The sequence below is a fragment of the Pezoporus flaviventris genome, unplaced genomic scaffold, assembly GCF_033815535.1.
Source record: "Pezoporus flaviventris isolate CSIRO_AGI_PZ_B2104156 unplaced genomic scaffold, CSIRO_AGI_Pfla_v1 ptg000001l, whole genome shotgun sequence".
NCBI lineage: Eukaryota > Metazoa > Chordata > Aves > Psittaciformes > Psittacidae > Pezoporus > Pezoporus flaviventris.
This window is the reverse complement of record NW_026892549.1, coordinates 61514044-61533422: the sequence shown is the minus strand read 5'-3', so window position 1 is coordinate 61533422 and position 19379 is coordinate 61514044. Positions and strand designations below refer to the sequence as shown.

At 44.6% G+C, this 19379-nt stretch overlaps 1 protein-coding gene across 2 annotated transcripts in view; it reads right to left on the bottom strand.

Moving 5' to 3' along the window:
• Positions 1–8470: 8470 nt before the first annotated feature.
• Positions 8471–19379, bottom strand: part of PLPPR5 (phospholipid phosphatase related 5) — a 112193-nt gene continuing 101284 nt past the window's right edge. Inside the window, exon 6 of one of the 2 annotated variants that reach the window (XM_061461793.1) lies at positions 8471–8652. In XM_061461793.1, the coding sequence (XP_061317777.1) occupies positions 8575–8652 (78 nt within the window). In that variant the 3' untranslated portion in view covers positions 8471–8574. The remainder of the gene's footprint in view (positions 8653–19379) is intronic. The other variant, XM_061461782.1, reaches the window with a different exon arrangement.

Below are 19379 nucleotides of genomic sequence, written 5' to 3'. Positions count from 1 at the left end.
GCCTCCTGGAGTAAAAGAATGCTGCTAATTTGTTAAATTGATTTGGTTTGGGTTTTGTTTTAAAGTACAGCCATTGAACCACACATACAACGGCTGAATGGGGGGTGCCAGAGATGAACTTCCAGTGGTGCTTCTGCAATGCTGAATCACCATCAGGTTGTTCAGACAGTGAATGGTGACACTGGTTTGGATTTCAGTCAGGAACCAAGACAACAGTTGACAGAAATCAGCATTTTCAGACTTCTGTTTGGCACCCTCATTGAAATAGTGGCCGATGACTTCTGCTCCTCACTGCGGCAGTGAGGTCCTGCTGAAAGCTCAAATCTCTTGTGAATTGAATTGCAATCCTGGGTTTTAAACATGCCACTGACTGAGGTTCATAATGGACCATGCAGGAAAGAATTGAACTGATGTTTCATTACAGCAGATACTGAGAACAGCTGCCAACCCCTTGTCAGGGAGATGGAAACAGAGTATATTCAGAGTCTATCTCATTCTTTAACTTTGAAGAAGCTGCCATTAATAGATAAATCATAGTTATAATAGCTCTATTCCTGTATCTATAGCCTTGAACTATAGCGTCATAAGAAAGAAGAGCCTAATATGAATGCCAAGTAATTGATGTTTCTTAGTGAATAAAGCAGATTCTAGAGGACCCTGTAGCTGAATAAAGTTCAAGGCAGTAACACCAGCCCTCTGCTTGGCCTTTGTGCAGAGATATGGCCACTGAATGCAGGGCTGAGCACTGGAACAGCTCTACACACCAGCCAAATGGTACCAAGATGCCACTGAAGCAACTGAGTTGCCGTGGCATAGCTTGGTTTGGGACTGGGGTCCCTCTCTGCTTTGCCATTTGCTACCAAAATGAAGCCCAGCTGTCAAAAAGGTGATGAACAAGCTCAGAGTTTCCATATTTGCTATATTTGAGTGTCATTTTTCATAGTAAGAGCTTCTCATTTGGGTCTCCCATGTCACAGAACTGCAGATGAGGATCCCTGTCCATCCTATTCATCATTTCTTTGCAAGGACAAGTTATCGAGTATGATGCTAATGATTTACTAAAGGGAAGAAGCTATGTCTGTGTGGGGAATGTTACATCTCTTCAGAGTATAAATCACTGTTCTTGAGTGAATACCTGACAGGAGGATGGAGCCAGGAGGGGGCTGGGCTCTGCTCCCAAGGAACAAGGGATGGGACAAGAGGAAACGGCCTCAAGCTGCACCAGGGGAGGTTTAGATGGAGCTGAGGAACAATTCCTTCCCCACAGGGTGCTCAGGTATTGCAACAGGCTGCCCAGGGCAGGGCTGGAGTCACCGTCCCTGCAAGCGTTCACACACTGTGGAGATGAGGCCTCAGTGCCATGGGTTAGTGGTGGCCTTGGCAGTGCTGGCAACGGTTGGACTCCATGAGCTTAAAGGTCGTTTCCAACCTGGTTGATTCTGTGAATAGAAGCAGAAGTATCAGAAAAAATGATAAATTGCTTTTGCCTCATCTCCTGGTGGTGCTCAGGACACACTGATATCCCCACCGTGTGGCAGAGGGCAAGAAAAGCTCATTTGCCTACATCTCTGACAAACACACGTAGCAGGAAGAAGGGCTGTCACATCTCTTGGCCTTTTCTGTTCCTTAAGTTTTATCACATACTTCTGCAGCATATGGGTGTAACTAATGACATTTTCTGAGCAGATGTGCAAGGGATGGATTGATATGCCAAAGCTGGGAATGGCCAATGAGGAGGAGACTGGTGTGCCCATGACAGATCTTGTCTGTGAGACATTCATGACAATGACGAACATTAAGCATTGCACTTGAATGTTAGTCCTGAGGTTAAAAGAAGCCCAAGTCCATTGTCAACAGGGGAAAAAAATGTGTTGTGTGTCTCTGGGGTTCAGAAAAAATCCCAGTTTGTCAATATGTGTTTCGAATATGTTGGGGTTCCTTCGCTTGTTTACTCTCTTCTCGCCCATTTCCTTCTGGAAAAGGAAGTTTCAGAAGGAAGGGATTTGGAACTGAAAAACAAAGTTAAATCGGTCTCCCTCAAAACTAAGATTTAAAATTAGTGAGTTTTCAGCTGTTAACATGAAGAGTCGACTTGTAAGACCAATAAGAGTCTGTACACATCACACCTGAGGACACCAGGAGTAACAGTGGTGTTACTTTATGTGGTGCCAGAACAGATCCTTAAGGGCACAGCAGCTACTGCTGCTGGACGTGCCTGTCCCAAGCACAACAGAAGCCCTATGGATTCTGTCCTTAAAAACCACACAATTGTCCTAATTCAGTGTTGAGTTTCTGAGAAAAGTCACTCTGGAAAATCCAAATAACACATCATTATCTGATACTCAAAATGGTATTTCTCTCCTGAAGTTACGGCCTTGTCGTAAATCACTGCTCCTGAACATGTAATTCCTTTAGCCGGATCTAGGGATGTCCTCCCCTGGCTAACTCCCAGGTAATTCTTTTGTTTTCTTTGCTTTGTTTCTAAACAGAACTGAAGGAAGCTTGAAAAGTTTGTATATCATCTGTAGAGAAAGAACCATTGAGGAAGAGCTGCCTCTGAATGTGAGCCATGGCTTCCATCCTTTGCACTTCCCCCTGTAAGTCTCATCATTATTATTCAAATACCTCAGATCTGTGTATTCACCTTCCACAGTTTTCAGGTGCTTTTCCTTCATAGTTAATTTCTTTCTTCATTTCAAACCCCTTCCTTCCCTCCGACACCATGGAATATTTATTACATTCGTGCTAAAGCTGCATAAATAATTTACCAACTCTTTTGCCTCCTTTCCTGATCAAGTCTGGCCCAGAATGATTCACTGGAAATATTCATTACCTGAAACGTGTTGCTGAGTAATTTTGGCAAACAATTCCTCTTGTATTGTCCAGAGGGGCCACCAAGAATCCTGGCGGTAAAAACCCAACTTGCATCCAACTGTCCCCTGGTGGAAGCTCTTCCGATCCAGTGAAGATGTCCCTGCTTCAAACTGTCTCCCTGAAAACAACATCAAAGGAGGTGATCCTGCCCTTCTACTGTGCTCTTGTGAGACCCTCCCCCTTGCTGCCCAAAAGAGTGGCCAGGTAAACACAGCATGGAATCAGAACAGCTCCATGTCCTTCTTATGTTGAGGACACCAGTACTGCACACAGTGCTGAAAGTGGGGTCTCACAGGAGCAGAGCATCCCCAGCTTCCAGCTTGTTTCTGCACCACATAGAGAGGTGTCAGTACTTTCTTGGCCACTTTGGCTTCTTCTGTTGCCACAAATAAACAGTGACACCGTGTTCTAGCAGTAGTTATTATTTCTTCCAAGCATTTGTGGAAGCACAGATGTAAATACTGCAGGTCCTCAGATTATCAGTTTAAAGGCTGCTGAAGCACCTAACCCAGCATTTGCTGTTCTGAACTTGAGAGCTGCTGCTGCAGTGGGATTAATAATTACCTCTGCACGTGTGGCTTTGGAATGTCCTGTGGATGCAAACCATAGGATCATATGGATGCAAACCCTTAGGCAGGAGCAAGTAGTCATCACGAACTCAGGACTAGCCCCCAGGAAAGTGTCCCCTGTAAGCTGTTTCGCAAACACCATCAGGTGTAAAGTTAATCCTCGGTAACATCTCTCACAGCGAGGAGGCTGCTTTTAGTTAAACCGCTAATTAAAAGTTCAGTCATTTAGTGCTTAATATTCCAGCTGTAGCACTAACTGAACATGAAGTGATCTAATTGCTGCTCAAGTCCCTGACCAAACTGGAAGAGGACAGAGAGAAGGTACCATAGCAAAGCAAACCAGGGTCACTCATGTGGGAGACAGTGAAGAAAACAAATCTAGCTTTACTTTCTGAGCTTCTAATCAAACCTTGAGAATAGAAATACACATAAGGATGATGACTTAATAGGCAATGGGTACTGAGAAGTGGTGTGTAAATGACTGACTGTAGAAGCTGTGACTATTTGGACTCATCAGGCTGCTCCATCCCTGGCACTGTTCAAAGGACAGGGCTTGGAGCAACCTGCTCTAGTGGAAGGTGTCCCAGCCCATGGCAGGGGGTTGGAACTGGATGAGCTTAAGGTCCTTTCCAGCCCAAACCAGTCTGGGATTGAGCTGAGCTGTCACCCACCAGAGCCAATTCCATAGATGAACATGTATCCTGTAACTCATTATTACTGATTGGTTTTCTCTCTGACCCCTGGAGTTGGGCTTTATAAACTGCGAACCGTCAGGATCTGACCTGCATTCAGTGCTACCAGCAGTGGGAATGAGCAGCAGAATTCACCCAACAAATAGAGATGATAAAACGGAACGTCACGTTTTACTACATCCTTTTGTTCCATCTGTTGGAGCGATTTCAAATGCCAGACTGAAAGCAGCGCCATCGGGCCGTGTGTTGCAGGGGTGCTGGCAATGGCTGTCCTGGCTTTTAGGGTTTCTTTTCTATTAAGAGGATAATTTGGGACATAGTGAACTCCTGGAAGCACATTTGTAGCAGGGCACTCACCCTGCTCCTGCCCCTGTTCCCATCAGTGAGGCAGCTTGGCTCTGGTCCTCTCTGGGGACAGCTTCTGCCCTGCCTGCCCAGGGCACACACCAGGTCCAGCCTGTCCCCATCACCAAGGAAGGACGTGAATCCACCTTAGCCCTCGAGCCTCTCAGGGACTGTGGGGTTTAAAGCTCAGCTCAATCTTAAAGCATCTTTGATGGAGTTTCTGCTTCAAAACTACTGTGAAAAAATGAAGACGAAAAGCAAGACTCAGAGGAAAAAACCCAGCAGAGAAAAACAAGAGCACCAGGAGGTAGAACACAAGATGTGAGGAGTCTCTGATCAAAGGATAGAGAGAAGAAGAGAAAAAAAGCATCATGTATAAATAAATGCTACACTCTCCATGTCCAACCTCTGCTCGCTCCAGCTTCTGTGGCTCTGCTGCACAGAACTGGCCATGCACAGGGAGGAGAGGTTTCTTCTCCCTGGTGTGATCTGGTTCAAGGGGGACAACGGTCTCAGACTGGACAGCCTGTTAGTGACCCAGGATTAGTACAAGTAAGGTATGAACTAATGAGCTGCAAGGAGAACCTCTGTTGCTGTGTCCACCTCCACGCTTCACCCTTTGCCACTGCTGTGGTTTAACCCCAGCTGGCAACTAAGCATTTGCACTGTTTCTTGTAAGGCTTGTTCTCCATGGGTTCAAGCGGTTATATATATCTATATATACCCTATACCCTACAACATGGACCTCAAACCCCAGATACAACAATTTAAAGGTATTTCCATCTTCACCCCCGTCCCTTTGGACAGACCATAGGGTTTACCATTGCGATGAACGCCTCCTGTTGCCCCTGCTCCAGCCTAGACTCACTCACTGACTGCAGTCCCTTAGGGTTGTATCTGCCCCAGAAGAAGCCTTACCTACGAGTCTGTTCATGGGTATACCTGCTGCTGCACAGACTAACCCACAGCCACTGTCACTTTGAGCATGGCCTTATCCAAGGGCCACAATGCCTCCAGAGATGTGCCTGCTCCAGTGCAGCCGTACCCAAAGTCCTTTCAGGAATAAACCTGTTCCAGCATGGCCTTACCCCTGGCTGCAGTCCTTCCAGGGGCATACCTACTCCATCATGGGCTCATCCACTCATCCATGCTTTGAGATGCTCCAGCATGACCTCATGCACTGCCATGGATGCTTCAAGGGGTACCTGCTGCTGCGTGGACTTCTCCAAAGCCACATTTGCTTCGAGGTGCACCTTTTCCAGCAAGGACTCATCCTTTTGCTTCAGAGGTAAACCTGCCGTGGCACAGACATAACCACAGCCACAGATGGGTCAGGATACACCTCCTCCCATGCAGACCCATGCACAGGTCACAGCCTCTTGAAATCAAGTTGACACGGGAGTTCCAGCCTGTCCAGCACAGAAACAGCATTAATGTCCTGCTCAGGTACAGCACCACGTTGCTGTTATCAGAATGTTCCCAGGCACAGCAGTGTAAGATGGCAAGTGGTACAGCAAGCTGTGAAAGCAAAAAGCACCCACTAACAAACACTATACTTGATATACAGGAAGGCACGGACTAAACAGCAATAACAGCTACAAATTCCATCTAGAACAGCACACTCCAATCACCCTGTGTCACTATCTCCGCTACTCCAAGCCCCATGTTGGATGTCATGGTTTAACCCCACCCAGCAACTAAGCCCCATGCAGCCGCTTGCTCACTCCTCCCCAGTGGGATGGGGGAGAAAATGGGAAGGGTAAAAGTAAGGAAACAACTCGTGAGTTGAGACAAATGCAGTTGAACAGGGAAAGCCAAAGCCACACACACAGGCAGAGGAGAACAAGGGATTCATTCACCACTTCCCATGGTCAGGCTTCAGCCATCTCCAGGACAGCAGGGCTCCATCATGCGTAACCGTTACTTGGGAAGACAAATGTTGTAACTCCTCCTCCTTTCCCCAGCTTTATGTGCCGAGCCTGACTCCATACGGTCTGGAGCATCCCTTTGGTCCATTGGGATCAGCTGCTTCCCCTCCAAGCTCCTTGTGCACCCCCAGCCTGCTTGCTGGTGGGGTGAGGCAGAAACAGCCTTGACCCTGTGTAAGCTCTGCTCAGAGCCATTTACTCCTCTTAGGCCTTGATTTTCTATATTGAATTAATCAGAGTTGGACTTCCCAATAGCTGGAAGTTAAACTTTCATACCTGTTTCTGTCATTGGAAAACAAGACGGCAAATTGTTCTGGCTGCCTTTGAGGCACCTGATATATTTTTCAGCCTTTCACATAAAAGCTGGCTGTACAATGGTGATTGTCAAAGAAGAAGACACCAAGTATTTAGCAAGTTAAGGCTCATTTACAAAAATAAACCAGGAAATACATATAATGAAGGCAAATCTGCTATCATGCCCACAGTTGGGCATGATTTTGCTGAAAGACACTGAATTTAACAAATATTCCACTTTCCATACTAAATCTTTGAGAATATATGGAATTTTTCACCTTATTAAACTTTTATTTTGTCAGAATCCCAGACTGGTTTGGGTTGGAAAGGACCTTAAAGCTCATCCAGCTCCAACCCCTGCCACGGGCAGGGACACCTCACACTAGAGCAGGTTGCTCCAAGCCCCTGTGTCCAACCTGGCCTTGAACACTGCCAGGGATGGGGCAGCCACAGCTTCTCTGGGCACCCTGTGCCAGCGCCTCAGCACCCTCACAGGGAAGAGCTTCTGCCTTAGATCTAACCTGAACTTCCCCTGGTTCAGTTTGAACCCATCACCCCTTGTCCTGTCGCTGCAGTCCCTGATGAAGAGTCCCTCTTGCTCATGCTTGATCCCTGCAACTAGTACCAGAATCAGGACACTTGTTCCTGAAATACTGCAGGTTATAAGGGGAGGTAACTCAAGTATTAGGATTTGAATGTGAAAAGTTGACAAACTCTAGGCTGCTGTTAGTTCTGCACCCTGCCAGGGAATTAAGTATGGATCAGACTTGCAGAAATACCCCTAGCTATGCTTATGCCTCAGGGCCATCTTAGATTCCACTGATTGTCCTATTAAGCTCCCAAGCCAGTGAGAAGTCACACCAGGAATTTGCATTCTCATAAAAGAATTAGCAGAGCTATTGCTTTGAAGCTCAATTATCCATGGGCATGTTTAAAGAAGAGTATTGCATACCCCTTGTGCTGTTTGCACAGCTGCAGAGAGCTCAAGCCATGGGATGTTTGCACGTCTCCTATGGAATTTCCCGCGCACCCAAGGAAACACAGGGCTATTGTGAAGTCTACAGAGGACCTAAACCCATGGGTCCTCTGGCATTGAAGCAAAAGGGAAGCTCTAAAGTAAGTTCATAACTTCATTTGTGGACACTGAGGATAAAGTCTGAAGGGTACTGAGGGGTTTATATTATGAGGTGCCAGCTGCAGCTCTATAGTTAAGGGTGAATTGAGCTTTGAATTTAAATCAGGGGTCAACTTCATTATTTATGTGGATGATGTGGTTTCCTTTCTGTTTTCTCTCTCGTCTTGAGATTTACAGCACTTGCTCTATGAGCACATAATGGATTTCCTACTAGCTAGAAAGCAGATCAAGCAGTTGATGGTTAAAATTCAACTGTGAAATAGATCTCTTACAGAATCAGATTTTGTTCAGAAAACTACTGATCTTTTCACATTGTTATCACTGTTAAACCTCAGTTATACAATGGGAGAAGTAGCTGAAAACCACTATGAAAAAAATTAAGCAATGTGTATATAATTGTATGATGAACAGCTCATTTATAGGGACTATTATAGCACCAAAGCTTACGCACTCTATCATCCCTCCTTCCTGGCACATTGCCACAGTATTCCAGGTTACAGCTCTCCATGCCACAGTACTCCAACTCAGAAGAGGGCAATAGCCTATTTAAACAGACATCTGGGCCTAGCTATTATGGCCCTCACACCCCAGTGATTTCCTACCTCTGATCAGCCATTCTGAAGCAGTATATAGTGTGAGACAATTAATATTACACAGATGAAGCTGCAGCTACTGCTGTCTGTGGAAGCCACTTCCTGGATGTGTTATGTCCTTCATCCTTACATGACTACTGTACTTCATGGACCACTCCACTGCTTGCGGCCACTGTGCCATATTGGGCTGTTGGTCACTGTCGCAGAGAACAGGAGGGATCCCTGCAAAAGAGACAGGCACGACACATACTGTTTATCTATGAGTGAGGAAGATATTTTGATAGGACTTTTCTATTTACTGCTAATGATTAATCAAAGCTCCAGCTCAGCAGCTGAGGATCAGCATTTCTAATTTGCTGGCTGCCTATGCCTTAATCAGAGCAACATCATCTTAACATCAAGGATTCTGCAGCCTGTGGCGTTTCTGATGGGAATGGGCTTTGTCATAAACCTAAGAGAAGCAGACAGATGTGATCGGGATGAAACAAAACTCTCACAGCTCTGATGTTAGCAAAGTTAAATGACTGCCTTTGAAGAACCTACTTTTCCTATAGCAAAGACAATTACAAAGGGAAATACAAGTGAGGAAAGCTTTTTGAAACGCAGGAACTCAGGAAATCTCATGTATGAAAATCTAGCGCGTTTTGTACCATTTCATGCGCTGATGAATCTTTGCCAAAAGGAACAGAATTCCTTCAGCTTACAACTGTGTGTGTAGTTAACTACATCAAAACGATGACCCATGGGAATTCAGGAGACTGCCTCAAAACATCATTCTCTTGGGTCTTGTGGCAAACTGTCTGTCATGCAATAAGCCTAAAACGTTCCAGAACCAGCTCTGCTAAGTTCACACACAGTGTGTTCAGGCATCCTGTCTGCAATGAAAACAACCTTCAGATGCAGCAATGCTAAACAACAAAACCTTCACAGTAACTCAAAGAAGCCTGTGTCGAGCCTGCAGCATGCTCCTGCACTTGCTTATCCCACAGGGCAGAGAGAAAAGATAGCCTTTGCAATATATGCAAAGGACTAACACATTAAACTAATGCTGAATGAGGTACTGTAGGTGATGACCACACCTGACTCCTTTACAGGTTCTTTCCTGACCTGTCATATTTAACTTATGACTTTCCTATTATTAACAATTTATTATTTCCTATTATTAAATGCATACTTGAATTATACCTTCAATAGAAATCCAGAGGGGATTTGCATGTCTTGTTTCTACATGTACAGCAACTGTGTCTCGTGTACTTAAACAAAAGTCAAGGCGGAGGGTACTGAAACACCATGAGAATGGCACCAACATCTACTCGTACATTACGCCCAGCTATGATTTATGCTATTTCCTTGGCTGTTTCTCATCTACACAGTGTTTGCTAGCTACACAAATCAAATTTGCAACATTACTGCTCCATTACAGTAAGATTTCACCTTGTATTTTATTAGTAACCAAACCACTTTGCCAAAACAACCCAAACCAAAGGTCTGCCTTTCTGAAGTGTTTGTGTATTTAGCCACATCACTGATTTATTCCTTTCTCATCTGAACAGCTCAAACTGCAAATACTAAGCATGTTGATTAAGTTATTTGTAGCCAATTCACAGATACAAACCATCTGAGAGAGCATTTGTAAGCGTAGACTCAACTGAGATCCATTTAGTCCGGTATGCAGTCTCTGGTAGGTATCACATGGGATTTTTCCGCAAGACACTGGGTAAGAGCAAAGATGAAGTAAAAAATCCTTATATGAGAAGTCCTCTCTTCAGGACTAAGATTGCTTCCTTAGCCTATTGGTTTTATTCTATTGTAATCTTACATACAATAATCATGAACATTTCCATCATCTATTCATCTAATTCAGTTCCTGACTCTTCCTAAGCTCTTCGCTTCAGCACAACCCTCTGGTAAGAGATGCCTTGAGTTAATTTTAAAGGGCACCAGTTTTAAGCTTGTCTCCTAGGCAAAAACACCTTTGTCACACACAGTAACAGCTCCTGAGGAGCTGGAGCTTTACTTCTCTCGCTTGCTTGCTTGTTGCCACACAGAACTGGGTTCAGTTCAGTTCGCTGGAAGAAAACATCTATTTTGCAAAATCCTTCCTACTCAATACACACTATTTATTCTCTCAATATTCTTCCTTTTCTCTGATACATTCAGTTTTCTCAATTAAACCATTTTGCTGCTGTTGCCTTGAAGTAAACCCCAAACACCTTAATGAGGGTGACTTTTCTATAGCCTCGTTTGCTGAGCAAGGGATGCACATCAGGTAACACCATAGTCACATTACGACTGTGAAACTGAGCACAGCATGGTGATGCTAAAAGCTTGGTTTTAACACTGGGGTTTACCAGTGCCTGGAAACCTGATTCACCACAGCCTTGCGTTGCTTTCACTTAGGCCAAGTTTCAGTGTCAATCAGTGCACTATGCAAAGCCACAGGATACAAGGTCTGATGTACCTCACTCCTCACCCATGAGACATCAGGAAGGTGGAAGATGCTGCTGCTCATGAGGAAAACACTATTTCAGCAGTGCTGTCTCATCTAAAGGAGATGCAGTTGTTAGGACATATGCACAGTGCCAAGCCCCTTGCAGTGGTGCTGAACATTAAAACAAGTCCCTAGTGAGAAAAGCCTCAGAAAGCAAAGCCATTTGTCCTGAAATGCTCACAAAGGGGAGTGGCAGCTCTAAAGGGCCCAGTTCTGAGTTCAAAAATGAAAAGGGTGAACCTCAGCTTGCAATTCCATCAGAAGCTGTTCTGAACCATCCTTCCTCCCAAAGGACTGGGATTGTGCAATGCAATCATTTCAGAGCTTCCCAATGCAATGTCTAATGAATGCGACGGGGGCCACGATTCCTGCTGAAATGAGAACTCCTCCCTCAGCAAGTGCCCATGCCAGGATGCTCCAAGGCCTGAGGAGCGGTTGGAGGGTGTCCTTTGGAGGGTGTCCATACACCAGGACAGCACCAGGCAGGGCACACAGCAGCTTCCAACCCAGCAGGAGTTGAGGGTAGGAAATCAGCACAGGACAAATCAGCTCTCAGAAGCCATGGGTACACTGCAGACAGGAGTGGTTGGGAACAGTTTATGGTACTCACAAGTGTCAGCTATAACCATTGATGTAATGACTCAGTAATAGGTTGGAAATAGCTGTAAGCAGTGTGCAAGGTGCATGAGTAAGGATCATTTCCCCATCTCATTTCTTGCACATAAGGTGCTCTGTACTCCCAGCTCCCTGAAAAAGTGAATTTTGTTTTCCAGCTCCTCAAGGGGGAAAGAAGAAATAAAAACACTCAATTGATGCTCAAGAGCATTTGTTGACACCAAATCAAGAAGAACAAAACCTTCACATGCTCCATTTGGTTCCTCTGTTGCAGGGAGGTGATGTGTGGAGGAAAACTCTACAGTTTCATTGGGAATTATTACCTATAATCTACTATGTAAGCGCTGAGGTGTTCTGAAATAGCCTGTAAAAGGCAAAAGCACCTGCAGTAAAGAGCACGGAGAACATAATTCTTTGCTTATTTACTACTTAGGAGTAGTTTAAGCCTTGTTTTTATTTCCAACTGATCTCAGCATCCGAATGTACAAGGCACCATTATAGCAGCTGCAGATGCTATTAAGAGAACTGAATTGCAAGTACACTTTGGACTCAGTCAGTGATTGCTGGAGAATTTGTCTTCCATTATCTTAAAAGTATACACATTACCAAATAAAATAGTCATGTATTCCTACTATTATGATACAGCACAGTGGGTACGCTGCATAGAAACCAGGAAAGGATAACCAGGATAAGCCTGTAGTTAAACCAGTTTAATAAGTTTATACAGTTTAATTTGCTACCTGAAAAAATGACAAAAATGATACATATATACCCTTGATCTCAGAAGGCATTTCACTGTATTTACTGCATTACAGAAGATGCAATCACATGATTGGGATTTTTATACTTAAGAATCATAGAATGGTTTGGGTTGAAAGGACCTTAAAGCTCATTCAGTTCCAACCCCTGCCATGGGTAGGGACACCTCACACTAGAGCAGGTTGCTCCAAGCCCCTGTGTCCAACCTGGCCTTGAACACTGCCAGGGATGGGGCAGCCACAGCTTCTCTGGGCACCCTGTGCCAGCGCCTCAGCACCCTCACAGGGAAGAGCTTCTGCCTAAGAGCTCACCTGAATTTCCCCTGTTTCAGTGTGAACCCATCACCCCTTGTCCTATCGCTCCAAACCAAACTCTCCAGCACTCAGCCTACAAGCCAAAGAACAATTCAGCTCCCTAAACGTTTTCTTCTCTCTTCTCTCCTCCTTCCAAAAGATGTTAAGCTAAACTGGAAGCTTTGCACCAACCTCAGAGGTATTGGCAAATTAAGCTTTGTGCTTCTTTTTTTTTTCTGGTTTACTCTAAGACAAGTAGGGACAGAAATACTACTACATCACATGTGCTATATGCTTCAGAACTGGGCTTCCCAGCTTGAACTCTGCATAGCTCTTTCCTGCTGCCCTGTAAGCATGGGAAATCTCTGAATAAACAGTAGAGGCAAAGTGGAGATTTCTTTGTTTCAGATGCAATATTCCAATATGGAGTTTAAATAGATTTAAAAAAGCCAGAAACTATGACTTCAAGAAAGGGCTCTTCAGAATCCCCGAATCCACCACCTGATATCCTCAAATGAATAGCACAGGCTGTGCTTTTCAAAGGCACCCAAAAGCTAATCCACAGAACTCCCACTGCAAGCTAAAGCATATGACATTTGCTTTCTCTCTTTGGCAAATCCCTCAGCTATGGTATATAAGCATCTTTTCTTGGCCAAAAAGAAACTGCCACCTGCAGACTGTTTCATGGCTTCCCAGCCAGCACAAATGCCCCAGGGGGAAGAAGCAAGGCTACTTCATAGGGTGAGCACTTCTTGCCATGTCCCTGCTCAGGGTGCACCTGTGGTCTGCCTTTTCCACCACCCTGCTGGAATGAGTTCTAATCTCTGCTTTTGTACTTTTCATTCCTGGGATTCCTTCCAGGATAATCTGTTCTGCATAGACTATGTGGGCTGCCTCTGCCCCTGCTAAATCAGTGATGAGGCACTCATTGCTTTCAGTCCCTGCTGGCTGTGTCCAATGAGCCCATCAAGAGCTTGAGGCAAATCTCAAGCTGAGCTCCTCAGAATGACTGGAAGCCCTTTGCTGTGTCTGTCCCACAGTAATGTGTTTCCGCAGCTCAGCATCCTATGCAATCATATTTCTCTGTGTGGAGCCAACAAACTGAGACTTGCAAGCTGACTCTTGTAGGTTCACTCCAGCATCAACTCAGCACTGCCAGCATATTACGGACAAATCTAAGTGTTCAGCCTAATATTAGACTCCTCCATCCAGAAATAGGCACACACTGGTAAATGTGGTCAGTTAATGCCTTTGAAAAAATACTAACATTTGAATGATAAAATGCATTTGGAAACCTTGGCTCAAGGACACAGAAAAATAAAATTGCTACCAACGGTTTGAAAAAGCTCAAGTCAGCTGTTGATTCAAGCTATCTCTACTAAGATAGCTTTACTAAGACAGCTCTACTAAGACAGCTCAATTAAGATAGCTCTACTAAGATAGCTCTACAAAGATAGCTTTATTAAGACAGCTCTACTAAGATAGCTCAACTAAGATAGCTCTAAGACAGCTCTACTAAGATAGATTTACTAAGATAGCTTTACTAAGATAGCCCTACTAGGATAGCTCTACTAAGACAGCTTTACTAGGATAGCTCTACTAACATAGCTTTACTAAGAAAGCTTTACTAGGATAGCTCTATTAGGATAGCTTTACTAAGATAGCTCTACTAAGATAGCTTTACCAGGATAGCTCAACGAAGATAGCTCTACTAAGATAACTTTACTAGGATAGCTCTACTAAGATAGATTTACTAAGATAACTTTACTAGGATAGATCTACTAACACAGCTTTACTAAGATAGCTTTACTAAGACAGCTCTACTAAGAGAGCTTTAAAAAGATAGCTCTACTAAGACAGCTTTACTAGGATAGCTCTACTAACATAGCTTTACTAAGAAAGCTTTACTAGGATAGCTCTACTAACATAGCTTTACTAAGATAGCTCTACTAAGATAGCTTTACTAGGATAGCTCTCCTAACATAGCTTTACTAAGATAGCTTTACTAGGATAGCTCTACTAAGATAGCTCTGCTAAGATAGCTTTACTAAGATAGCTCTACTAAGATAGCTTTACTAAGATAGCTCTACTAGGATAGCTTTACTAGGATAGCTCTACTAGGATAGCTCTACTAAGATAGCTTTACTAGGATAGCTCTAAGATAGCTCAACTAAGATAGCTCTGCCAAGATAGCTTTACTAAGATAGCTTTACTAGGATACCTCTACTAGGATAGCTCTACTAAGATAGCTTTACTAGGATACCTCTACTAGGATACCTCTACTAGGATAGCTCTACTAAGATAGCTTTACTAGGATAGCTCTAAGATAGCTCTACTAAGATAGCTCTAAGATAGCTCTACTAAGATAGCTTTACTAGGATAGCTCTAAGATAGCTCTGCTAAGATAGCTTTACTAAGATGGCTTTACTATGATAGCTTTTCTAAGATAGCTCTACTAAGATAGCTTTATTAAGATAGTTCTAGTAAGACAGCTTTACTAAGATGGCTTTACTATGATAGCTTTACTAAGACGGCTGTACTAAGATAGCTTTACTAAGATGGCTTTACTAAGATAGGTCTACTAAGATAGCTTTATTAAGATAGCTCTACTAAGACAGCTTTGATCAGATAGCTCTACTAAGATAGCTCTACCAAGATAACTCTACTAAGATAGCTTTACTAAGATAGCTCTAAGATAGCTGTACTAGCACCTGTTTAGGCCTAAATCCAAGCTTACAGTAGTCAGAAAGAGACCCATCAATATGAAAATAGCTACCGAGTAAAATTGCGCACTTTCAGAAGTTATTAAGTTTCTGCCAATAGGTATTCAGAGAACTCCCTCAAGTTTACAGAATAATAAAGAACAAATCCATTAAAAGTACAAATTAGAATACAATTTTTCTATGAAGAATGACTTCCAAAGCACAGGCTACTAATTCTTATATTTGGTGCTTTCTAGACTGAATGCTCTGCTTAAAACGCACTTTCCATATTCCCAACATATTCCCAACTCCCCATCTCTCCTCTTGTGCTTTCCCACCTTACAATAATGATTCATGCATTTATTTCACCATCCTTCAGTTAATTCTGTTTTCTATGGTAAGATGTGAGAAATTTGAGCCACCAATCTCTGCCCCAGACTTCAACTGACCCCTGAAAGGCACTGCTAACCAGGCTACAGAGGATGCAAATACAAAGCCTAGTAAACAACCACCTTCCAAAATGAACCCAAGACACCACTGTCACTGCATCACTGGCCTCAGAACAGCCAGCCTCTTCAGTCACTATCAGTTTGGCCCAGTGACTACCACGGGTTGGCTGTTTACTGATGCACAGCAACACTGAGCCAAATTGAAGAACAGGGAGTGAAAACTGTGATCAGCCTCTTGGTGGCACTCAGCAAATTAAGCCAGAACATCCCTGGGGGTTATCCTGAAAACAGAACAGGCTACAGATCTTCCCATCACAATGGACAAGATCTAGAAAGAAGTGCAGCAGGAGGGCCAGGAGACCTCCGTGGATGGATAAGGAGCTGCTGAGGAAAATTCAAATGAAAAAAGAGGCTTATAAAAGGCGGAAGCAAGGACAGGCAGCGTGGGAAGAGTACAGGGATGTTGTCCGGGAAGCTAGGGACCAGGTTAGGAAAGCTAAGGCCCAGTTAGAATTAAACTTGGCTAGGGATGTTAAGTGTAACAGGAAGGGATTCTACAGGTACATAGCAAATAAAAAACAGACTAGGGAGAACGCAGGCCACCTCTGGAAGCTCTCGGGAGAACTGGCTACACAGGACTTGGAGAAGGCTGAGGTTCTGAATGACTTCTTTGCCTCGGTCTTCACTGGCAAAGGCTCTGACCTCACCACCCAAGTCTTGGAAGGCAGATGCAGGGACTGCGAGAATGAAGACCTTGGGCCCACTGCAGGAGAGGAACTGGTTCAAGACCATCTTGAAAATCTGAACATGCACAAGTCCCTGGGACCTGATGAAATCCATCCGCGGATCCTGAAGGAGCTGGTGAATGAAGTTGCAAAGCTGCTGGCCATCATATTTGAGAAATCATGGCAGTCAGGTGAAGTTCCCAACAACTGGAAAAAGGGAAATGTAACCCCCATTTTCAAGAAGGGGAAAATGGATGACCCGGGGAATTACAGACCAGTCAGTCTCACCTCTGTGCCTGGCAAAATCTTGGAGCAGATTCTCCTGGAAGGCATTCTGAGGCACATGAAAAACAACAAGGTGCTTGGTGACAGCCAGCATGGCTTCACTAAGGGGAAATCCTGCCTGACCAATTGGGTGGCCTTCTATGATGGGGCTACAGAACTGATGGACGGGGTAGAGCAGTTGATGTCATCTACTGGACTTGTGCAAAGCATTTGACACTGTCCCACACGACATCCTTGTCTGTAAATTGGAGAGACATCAATTTGATAGGTGGACCACTCGGTGGAAAAAGAACTGGCTGGATGGCCACATGCAAAGAGTTGTGGTCAATGGCTCAATGTCCGGCTGGTGTCCCTCAGGGATCGTTGTTGGGACTGGTCTTGTTGAACATCTTTGTCGCTGACATGGACAGTGGGATTGAGTGTGCCCTCAGCAAGTTTGCCGATGACACCAAGCTGTGTGGTTCAGTTGATGCGCTGGAGGGAAGGAATGCCATCCAGAGGGACCTTGACACACTTGTGAGCTGGGCTGATGACAACCTCATGAAGTTTAACCATGACAAGCTCAAGGTCCTACAGCTGGGTCGGAGCAATCCCAGGCACAGCTACAGGTTGGGCAGAGAAGAGATTCAGAGCAGCCCTGCGGAGAAGGACTTGGGGGTGTTGGTCGAGAAAATGAACATGAGCTGGCTTCAGTGTGTGCTTGAGCCCAGAAAGTCAACCGTATCCTGGGCTGCATCAAAAGGAGCGTGACCAGCAGGTCGAACGGAGGTGATCCTGCCCCTCTACTCTGCTCTCGTGAGACCTCACCTGGAGTATTGTGTGCAGTTCTGGTGTCCTCAACATAAAGAGGACATGGAACTGTTGGAACAAGTCCAGAGAAGAGCCATGAGGATGATCAGGGGACTGGAGCACCTCCCGTATGAAGACAGGCTGAGGAAGTTGGGTCTGTTTAGCCTGGAGAAGAGAAACTGCGTGGAGACCTCATAGCAGCCTTCCAGTATCTGAAGGGGGCCTATAGGGATGCTGGGGAGGGACTCTTCATTAGGGACTGCAGTGACAGGACAAGGGGTAATGGGTTAAAACTTAAACAGGGGAAGTTTAGACTGGATATAAGGAAGAAATTCTTTCCCGTTAGGGTGGTGAGGCACTGGAATGGGTTGCCCAGGGAGGTTGTGAATGCTTCATCCCTGGCAGTGTTCAAGGCCAGGTTGGACGAAGCCTTGGGTGACATGGTTTAGTGTGAGGTGTCCCTGCCCATGGCAGGGGGATTGGAACTGGATGATCTTAAGGTCCTTTCCAACCCTAACTATTCTATGATTCTATGAGTCTATCTTGGACTACAACTAAGACTGAACTCCACTGAGAAAAGGAAACAAGATATAGCTACAAACTTACATCTGCACCAAGGGGCGACCTCTACAATGCCATTTTTAAAGAAGAGAGGAAGAGAAAGATGGGCTCAGACCTTATTTTTGCTGTTGTCTGGTACATCCTGCTTCTTTGATAGGAGCTGAGACATAAGGACCAGGAGACCAGAGAAATGGAAACAGGAGCAATGCTCACTTCTAAGAGCTGCTGCTTTGCTGCTGGAAAGAGCAAGTTTCCTGAGGAGTGGATTCCCCAGGGCAATAAGCAGTTTTTAATTAGAGTTAGGTTAAGACCAGCCAAGGGATCAGGCTCTTTGCTATCAAAACTAATGCATGAGCATCGAATTGGCTGTTTTGCCTGAAAAATCTGGTCAAACTGCACCATGTTCTGTGACTATACTAGGATGGAAAAAAAGGACTTTCACCATAATTTTGCTTTTAGATACCTCAGAGACCAATTGCTTTAACAGCTGATGAGTGAATCCATCCTAAAGAACCTTCTCCTAGCTAAAGAGTCCTTCAAGGCAGAGTCCCTGTCTGATAAATGGAACCCTACATCCTTACTCAAAATGCTGAGTTAGCACTTGCACAGCTGTGCAACTGCTTTCCTCATGAGTCCCCAGCCTCTGCCTGACAAATCCTTCTCCTAAGCCTCTCTAGAAGTAAATGAGCAGTGATGAACATCAGGACTCTGATACCTAGAGTCACACTGCACCTAAACTGCCTATACATTTGTCTAGAACCCTCTTTAACTGCTGGGATTAGAAACTGTCATGCTGTTACCAACAGTGGCAGGTCCTATTGCTAAGGTTGTAAATGGAGTGATTTGGTTACAATCTCTCTTTGTAAGAGCATGGGTGTGTGATAAGGGAAACAGTGAATAATGGATTCAGTAGCCGTCACCTCCAGCTCCTAAGCTGCTGTTAACTAGCTGACACAAGTCCTGGCTGCACACGCATATTCAGCACATAGTGATCCTGAGGAGCTCCATTCAGGGAACAGCAGCTCAGGAAACAAATCCCTGTTGCATAAATACCATCTGTAAATACAGTAAACTTATAGCTGGCCTATTCTTTCATGGTCACCGGCTGCCTGGAGCATCTCAGAACCTGGAGTCCACAGCTGTAGGTCTCCAGATACTGTGCTCAGCAGCGGGATCCCAAATGTTTCCTGGACATATAAAAGTGTCTATGGAATATTACAGGTGACATTTAATGGTCCCATTTGGGATGAAAGCTACATTTGATATGGTGCCTGGCAGGC